The sequence below is a fragment of the Temnothorax curvispinosus genome, unplaced genomic scaffold (genome assembly GCF_003070985.1).
Source record: "Temnothorax curvispinosus isolate PA1 unplaced genomic scaffold, ASM307098v1 QBEX01003052.1, whole genome shotgun sequence".
In the NCBI taxonomy this organism is placed as follows: Eukaryota; Metazoa; Arthropoda; class Insecta; order Hymenoptera; family Formicidae; genus Temnothorax; species Temnothorax curvispinosus.
Window position 1 is genome coordinate 2,836 of NW_020212832.1, and position 9,220 is coordinate 12,055.

At 39.1% G+C, this 9,220-nt stretch overlaps 1 protein-coding gene across 1 annotated transcript; it reads left to right on the forward strand.

Moving 5' to 3' along the window:
• Positions 1 to 5,747: 5,747 nt before the first annotated feature.
• Positions 5,748 to 7,541, forward strand: LOC112452200. The gene is made up of 2 exons (XM_025012300.1): positions 5,748 to 5,961; positions 6,341 to 7,541. Exon 2 carries the CDS (start codon positions 6,345 to 6,347, stop codon positions 7,539 to 7,541), a length of 1,197 nt encoding a protein of 398 aa, XP_024868068.1. The 5' UTR covers positions 5,748 to 5,961; positions 6,341 to 6,344.
• Positions 7,542 to 9,220: the final 1,679 nt, after the last annotated feature.

Below are 9,220 nucleotides of genomic sequence, written 5' to 3' on the forward strand. Positions count from 1 at the left end.
ACCGGATCAGTATCTTCTTCGATCCTAGCTGAATGACATATAAAATCATTGAAGTTTTTAGGTTTAGGCTTTCGTGATGATCGTCGCGGCTCATTCAATGGTGGGACATCTATGTTGCAATTCACAGTTGGTTCGTTTATATTGTCATTTTCATTTTCGACTGAGTGGAACGAATCCTCTTCTTCATTATCTTCAATTCCTTCCTCGGGTACAATGGTATCTGCATCTTCCGTGACGTCATCTTCATTGTCGATTTTAACTGGAAAGAGATCCCTCACTGAATTGATATCCTGTTCAATGTTGAACTTGGTGCTCGACTCGTCATTATTTTCCAAGAAAACTACATCTCGACTGATTGTGATCTTCTTTGAGATAGGATTTATACAACGATATTCTTTTGTGGTTTCACTATATCCAATGAATCTCAATTTTTTAGATTTACGATCCCACTTGCATCGTTTTGGCTTCGGTATATGCACCATCACTGATGAACCAAAAATCTTCAAATGACTGACATCTACCTTCTGGTTTGTCCACACCTCTTCAGGAGTTTGCCCTTGCAAAACAGAACTTACCGAACGATTAACAACATACGCAGCAGTATTTATTGCCATCAAAAATCATGCACTTGGCCTTTTCTACAAGCGTACGGTTCATTCTTTCCGCCACTCCGTTTTGCTCGGGAGTATAGGGTACAGTCGTCTGATGTTCAATGCCATGTGTTCGAAGGAATGCCTCAAATTCTTCGCTGCAATACTCCTTGCCATTGTCAGTTCTAATCGACTTGATCTTCCTTTCAGTTTGAGTTTCTATGAACTGCTTAAATTCTTTGAATTTTATTAGTGCTTCAGATTTCGCTTTCAAACAATACACGAATACCTTTCGAGAATGGTCGTCAACGAATGTTATGAAATACCTTGCTCCGCCAATTGATGCACATTCCATGGGTCCACATAGATCCGAATGTATTCGATCCAAAATGCTGGCCGACCGATTTACACTTTGAGGAAATCGAAGCCTGGTTTGCTTTCCCTCCAAGCATACTATGCAGTCCTTGATTTTGTCAGCAGATCCCTTAAAGTTGATCCCATCAACAATGCCATCTCGCATCCTGTACAAATCTGTATAATTCATATGTCCTAGACGTCGATGCCACTTCATTATGTCATCGCTTGATGCCTGTAACGAAAAACACTTAATATTTTCAACCTGAATTTTATATACGCCACCAACAGGCTTAACGTTTAGAATGCAGTCTTTGTCTTTGTTGTAGATCGAACATCCACTTTGATCGAACACTACCGTATTGCCCAACTTTACGGTCTGTGAAACTGACAACAAATTTGTAGATAGTTCAGATACATGTAAAACATTTTTCACATCCACTTCGGTACCATGTAATTTGGTTGTCACATTCCCAACACTGGAGACTGTCATTTTTGAGTCATTTGCTGTCACAACACTTGCTACTGACGTCTGCTTCTTTTGACATAACCAACTATCCGATGGTGTCATGTGTTGTGAGGCACCGCTGTCAACATACCATCCGTCGGTGTCGGTATTCTTCGTTGATGTATTGGAAGTAGACATTACACATAACGCACTTTTATTTTCCTTGTCTGGCGCTGACTTGATAGACTTTTCATCCTTGTCTTTTGGTTTATTTCTACACTCAGTTGAAATATGTCCCTTTTTACCACAAGTGTAACACTTTGGTTTGCTTTTGTACTTTTGATTTTTAGCGCCACCTTTTCCGAGAAACGCACTCTCAGCTCGTTGCTGATACGCCGAATCCATGAGCTTTGATTTTATGACGTCACCGGTTATCTTAGTGTCGCTACTCTCGAGTCCCATAATCATTGGTTTGAATTGGTCCGGGAGCCCAGCCAATAGGATTGCACCGATCCATTCGTCGCTGATTTGGAAACCGATTCCTATCAACTTATTCGCTGTTCCAATGATTTGATTCACATAGTCCGCCATTGATTCACAACTTTCCAATTGAGTCGTTATTAATTTTCGCAAGAGACCGATTTTGCGCGTAAGACCCTTGTCCTCGTACAAAGTCTTCAATGTCTTCCACATCTCGGCAGCACTTCCCGAATTTTGGATATGCACATAAATCGAAGTATCGATGCACAGGGCTAGTCTGGCTTTTGCTTTTCGCAATTTATCAGCGTCGTTTTCGACACCTTCACCATCAATGATGCATTTTTCAAGCCCGTTTAACTCGAGCACATTCTGCATTGCGAAGGCCCAAGTGTGGTAGTTTTCACTGCCTTTTAGTTTCTCGATGGTTCCCCATAGTTCTCCGTCCGACGCCATTTTTCCATGCACAGAACACGTATCTTCAGATGCCGGTTATACTTTTAATTTGCAACTAATGCAAAAAAATTCACACGCGATAGACTAATGCAACAAATGCAAATAGAGAACTATTACTTGACTTTCCCTCGGACTTGATCTTTCGGCCCTGGGCCCATAACCTGTTGAGCAGAGCGAAAGAGAAACGACCACGCAGTTCGACTGTCCAACGGGAAGTAAAACTTTAATCAAGAACATACATAGATGCTCCTATAGGTGGAGCAGATAGGGTGCATGTACATAAAATGCATAGAGTATATCCAGTGTAGATACAAGTTAGATATATTAATTTCAACACTAAAGTTAGTACCTCTTGGTCTACGATACATGAAAGTGAACAAAAGATGCCCGCCTGCACTGCACCGAATGTCGAGAATGAGAAATTTGGGCTCATTCGAGAAGGCGGAAGGCGACGACGCCAAAACCAGCGCACGCAACGAATCGTGAATATAACAAGCTACTCGCGATTCACCCCCCTCCCTGCCCTCTTTATCTGCCCGTAACAAATAATATCCGGGGATGCTTTAGTAAATATGTTGACACCCTTACCAAATTTATGCATAATTATAAAAACATAATCGGAGTCCGCCACCACGGTGTCGCGCAATCTATCCTCGTCCGCGACCGTTCTCGTTTGTTCGTTCGTTTGATCTGCGGGCTGACTCGTCGCGTGCATCGGCATGCGGCACGCGCGAGGATCGAGCCGCGAAACGGCCGAAATAACGCGCGACACACGAGGCTCACGAGGCAGCGAGCCCGATTGCGGCGAGGACGGCGCGAGCACGCGAGGTTAGGTCCGGGCGCACGTGGCGCGCATGCGTCGTGCGCGACCACGTGGTCCGCGTGTGCCCCCGGCCCCCGGCCCCGTCCGTCCGTTGTCTGTCCGCGCTTCGAAAGTGTAACAAGTGCGACCGAGTTTGGCTTTCTATCGAAGAATTTCGGCAACATCATTGTCGGGAAGCTCATCCGACCGCCACGCCTACTATAGCGAAAAACATGTTTATAAACATCAGTGCGAAACCTTGGAGAAACTTCCACACTCGCAATATCACGCTATTAAAATGTGTAAGGTTTTGGATATAAAACAGCTTTATTGTCAGGATAGCAATATATATTCAAATGTCAATTACAGTGTCTTCGGTCCACGGTCCACAGTCCACCGACCATGTCCTGGCCAACGTTTCGTGTCACATACTAGAAAAAAAATTTAACGAAACGCGTGGTAATCTCTTGGAAATTCGGTTCTGGATTAGGCGCTGAAGATAAATTTTTAATTGGTTCTTTGGTTAAATCGACAATTGATGTGAAAAAATCTAAAACAATTTTTTAACATTTGTTTCCTTTTGAGTCCTCATTTTTTTGGGTACAATCCAAATAGGTGTATTATAAGAGGTAGCTGAGAAGGTTTTACGATGCCTCCTTTTAGCAATTCTTCTACCTGTTTATTATTTTGTCAGGCATTATTATTTCATCTAAATCGATATATTCGTTAGCTACGTCACCTTCATTAGATTGGTTAGATTCATTAGGCATTATTACTTCAGCTAAATCGATATATTCGTTGAACACATTCACGTCGTAATTTTCTTGATTTAATAAAATCGGAAATGACCAGTCTTGTTCAGTTGTTGTACCGGGTTGTACCGGGATTGTAGTAATTGCAGTTTGTGACTGTGGGGTAGGATAGGCGAAGGTGCGTCGGTTCCCACAATAACGAATCGTTCAATTAGGTAAAATCTCGCTCTATTTATTCATGCTCTAGATACAGTAGAATACTTCTTGGATGTGTACGGATAGGTGGACGTGTGTGATTTGTGTAGAAGATTAATGTGTAGTGTTAACGCGGTGTGTTGCGTATTGTCCCGACAGTCAGATTCGAGGAGGCTGAGCTTGGAGAGGAGTCTTGAAGTCCTTGGAGACGAGGCCAGTATGTGCGTCACCACAGAGTGCTCCGGTTGGAGCTGGATGTCTATAACAATCCGCCAATGGTTAGCTGATTCTGGACTACCTCAGGAGGAATAATAATCTAAATGTAAGAATAAACGGGAAATTTTATGTAAAATTTATATAACGTTAGTTCTTATTATGTTTTTTTTTATAGTACATATACTTGCCCTTTTCCCTTCGAAAAATTTTATGGCGATAATTTGATAGATGACGAAGCTTACGATGAATCAGAAGAGGATACATTCGATTCCGATCAAATTACAACAGAAATAATTCAAGAGGAATTAGAGAAGCTGAAAGATATCCAAACGGGCAGAATTACAAGTAGTACATCGAATATCACTTCTGACGCGGCTCAAGATAAAATTTTTGACACAAATACTACGAAGAATGAGGAATCCCATCCTTTTGCAAATTTTATTCAAGACACATTAACGGAGAGTTGTTCGCCTGAACAAGGAACTATAAGGAAGGTCTAAAGACGTCGGTCACAATTCCGTTTCTATCGACTCGCCCTTGTCTAATAAGGCAAAAAAGAATCAGCGAGGGGACCCGTCGATCTCTTGACGCAGCATCCGCGACTCCGGCCTCTCCCGTTCTCGACGTCCTTCGAAGAGGCGAAGCCTTCCGGTTCGAACGTTACGAATAAATAATGTCTGACCCGCGCATACAATAATGTCTGACCATCTCTTGGAAATTCGGTTCTGGATTAAGCGCGGAAGATAAATTTTTAATTGGTTCTTCGGTTAAATCGACAATTAATGTGAAAAAATCTAAAACAATTCTTTAACATTTGTTTCCTGTAAATTCTGTAAAATTCGTAATTTATTGCATATCCCCGCAATCTACTACCAACACTATCCTTCTCCTCTTACTTTAACCCTTTGGACCAACGGCTTAACGTCTCTTTCCGAAAGACGGAACCCAGTTTTCTCCGCACAAGAGCCTATCTTGCACGGAGGGGCGCAGCTATCGGAAAAACATTCCATGCTTCATGGCTCTAGTGGACTCGAACCTGGTTCCTCAGATTACAAGTCTGGCGCTCTACCACTAAACCATACTGCCGCCCTTAACATTTGTTTCCTTTTGAGTTCTCATTTTTTGGGTACAATCCAAATAGGTGTATTATAAGAGGTGGCTGAGAAGGTTTTACGATGCCTTTAGCAATTCTTCTACCCTATTTCTACCTTGGACTTACGGGAATCTGTATTGCCGACACCCAAAAAAAAAGAATTCTATTTACAAAATGAAATTCCCGAGGGGCCATTCACTAATGAAATCAGGTGTACACCTGATTTGTAATCATGTGGTAATCAACAGTGAAATCAATTCGTAATCACGTGTAATCTTGCAATATATTTTGAAATCATTTAAATGAAACTACAAGCGTAATCAATGTAATCAAAGAAAAATAAGTAAGAAATCGCGTGAAATCATTGCGAGTCGTTTGAAATCAGAACGAAATCAGTCTTTTATTAGTAACATGCGCCCACGAGACGATTATGCGTGTGCGCATAGGGACTTCGCGCACGTCGGGTGTCAGAGAGACACGGGAAAGTTCCATAGGCATCTCGGGCATAATCGTAAGAATAGGCCGCTAAATTTAACCGTCGGTTTAAGAATACAACGTATGAAGACGTAATTTGAAAGGTAAGTTTAAAATATTATAACACACTGCGCGTACTTCTAATTTCATAACCTTAATTTGTCCTAACCTGTTTTTTAAGTAACAATTAAAGTTTAGTTCTGACATTTGTAAATAAGTTTAATAAATCTTAGTCGGGAGCTTAGTTAAAAGAAGGCCATCACAAAGAGTATTCCTTTTAAATATTGAAGTATATATAAAATATAATACTACATGAATGGTGGTCATGGTTTTATTTACAACACTGACCACGACGTGTTGTTCTATATTTTAATAACTATAAGTAGATTATGAATAATAAATACTCAGCCAGCACAGAAAGTTCTATGTTATAATTGTCGTATAAATTATCAATTTGAAGTTAAATATGTATAATCTTTACAGAGAAATGGACGAAGCGAGTGAGAAAGATAAAGAATTGAAGAAAAAGAATGTTTCTCCCTCGGTTTCTCCCGAGGGTTCTTCTCTAGTTTCCCAAGTTACCAATGATGAACGACAATGTAATTTCTGGAATATACTAGAAAGGGATAGCGGAGCATACATATCCCCAACTATTAAAAACATTATGCGTTTAAATAACATGGACAATCCTCTTTCATTTCGGAACATTACGGAAGATGTATTAAAAGAAATCGAAATCTTTGCTCAAACTGTGATGATATCTTTTATCGAACCCAACTCCAATATGAGAGACTATTTCGGAATATTTCACAACATGCCTGAAAAATTTCGTTTTATGATTGGAGACAGACATCTAATCTTGGAGCTGGTTAAAATGGTTAAACAAGCACCGAAGGATTATTGGAAGTTACCATCGACAGACTGCGAAGAATTTGGAGAACCGTCTTGTAAAAAACGAGCACTTTCTAAACCCGAAGACAAGCACATTTTAAAATCCGAGAAAAAATCTGAACTACATGAAAAGAAGAATCCTAATATCAGGGAAGAAATTAATAAATTAACAAAGCTTGTTAAATCTTTCAGTCAAGACAAAAATCTAAATAAAAAATTGAGTAACTTGTTGAAAGGATACGTACAGATCGAAGTTTCAATTAAGGAAATTTATGATGGAGAAACTTACCCTCAAGGATTTACATATGTTGCTGGAATTACTTGTCCATCGTGTTTATTTGTGACCAATATCACAAAATGTGGAACAACAAAAGGTAAAAGTTCCAGATGGATAATTTCCAACTTCAAAAGACACATTTTCCAACACCAGAAATCTACTGAACTTACTGAAAAGCGAGACAAGTCCTCAAGTAATGTTCTTCACTTGCTGCAAGCGTCCGCCAAATCACCCGCTCTTCAAAAGGAAACAAACTACGATTCTAACAGCAATGTAATTGGAGATGTAATTGCTGAATACACCATAGTGGATGATGAGTTGCTGCTTTCAGAAGGTACCGATGTCTCCGAGGATCTCTCCATCACTTCTATTATTTCAATGCCAGTTGACTCTACAAATACAAATATGTTGATAGTTTCTCCAAAGGAACCTGAAGCCTCAACTTCAACATCGCAGTCAACTGTGTCATCAAAAAAGGATAATATACAAGATGGAACGGCGACGGGGGAATGCTAACCCGAGATGATTATCGAACGAATCATCTCGTGGGAAAATTAATTTCTATAACAAATGTTCGACCCAAGATTCAATCACGTAGTTCTTTGCGCCAAACACGCTTGGCAAGAAAAAAGCGAAAATTGTTTTCGGTAGATGAGTTCCAACCGCGAATTTCTATGTACTTTCCGGTTCTTAATCAATTACAGATAGAACTTCAAAAAAATAAAGAATTAAGTAATGCTTTAAAACTTTTTTTGGAAAAGTCGAGCAATAATTCTAATAAAGAATTTTATCCGGCATCAACCGTAACACAATCTTCGTTTTTAAAATCTTTAGTAGATACTGCTAATAAAAACACAGGCAAAAAGAAAAGTGCTCGGTATAATGATACCCTTAAGCTGTTTGCAACTTATCTATACATTATAGGGGGTAGAATGCTATACAAAACGTTGTGTACAAATTTGCCACTGCCTTCGTTAAGCACGGTAAGCCGTACTTTAGATGACTCAAGTGCAATAATAATTGAAGGCGATATTCGTGTTGCAGAATTAGTAAATTTCTTACAGTCAAGAAATTTACCTACAGTTCTATGGCTTAGCGAAGACGCAACCAGAATAACAGGTCGGGTACAATATGATTCTAAAACGAATCAACTTGTAGGCTTTTCCTTGCCATTAGATGAAAATGGCATGCCTATAAAAAGTTCTTTTACGGCTACTTCTGCAAAACAGATTGAGGAGTATTTTATTAATAATACAGCAGCTAATTTATTGTACGTAATTATAGCACAGCCATTAGTAGAAAATGCTCCTTCATTTTGCCTATGTTTATACAGTTCTGATAACAAATTTACAGCTGATGATGTAATTAAGCGTTGGAATTATATGATTCAAAAATTAAAAGACGCTGGCATAACAGTACTTGGCATTTCTTCTGATGGAGATCCGAGGTTACTTAAAGCAATGAAAATATCGTCAAACATTGGCATTATTAGGAAGGCAGGAGAAAGGCAAACAATTTCACCAGTATTAAAATTGGATTCAAATCCTAACTCGATTATGTTGAATACGTCTTTCATTCAAGACACTGTGCATATTGGCACTAAATTGAGAACAAGACTTCTAAAGAATTCTATCGTATTGCCAATGGGTAGTTACATTGCTTCAGCAAGTCATTTAAAAATTCTTTACGAAATTGTTTCTAAAGATAAACACTGTTTAAATCAAAAAGACTTATCACTCAAGGATAAAATGAACTTTGATGCTGTCATAAAAATATCTCATCCAAGAGTGCGCGAGCTCTTAAAAACTAATGTCCCTGGAAGTGACGCTACAATAGCATATTTAAATATTATTCATCGGGCTCTTAATGCGTTTTTATGTAAATTGATGACCCCTTTGGAACGCGTTTTCAATATATGGTATTGTATCTTTTTTTTACGTTTATGGAGAGCTTATTTGAATGATATACCGGAATATTCTATAACGAACAATTTCATTACTCTCAATACATACGTATGTTTAGAAATCAATGGACAAAATTTATTAAATGTGATTTTAATTTTAAATAAGATGAATCAACCCGAACTTTTTGTACCATTTTTATTTAGCAGTCAACCATGCAAAAGCTTTTTTCGTCACTTACGATCAATGAGTTCTACTTGCTCAACAATTGTCAATTGCAGTCTCCTGGAAAGT

Bases quoted from the DNA above. Each gene is read 5' to 3' on its own strand.
- LOC112452200 (XM_025012300.1), top strand. From the start codon at position 6,345: ATGGACGAAGCGAGTGAGAAAGATAAAGAATTGAAGAAAAAGAATGTT.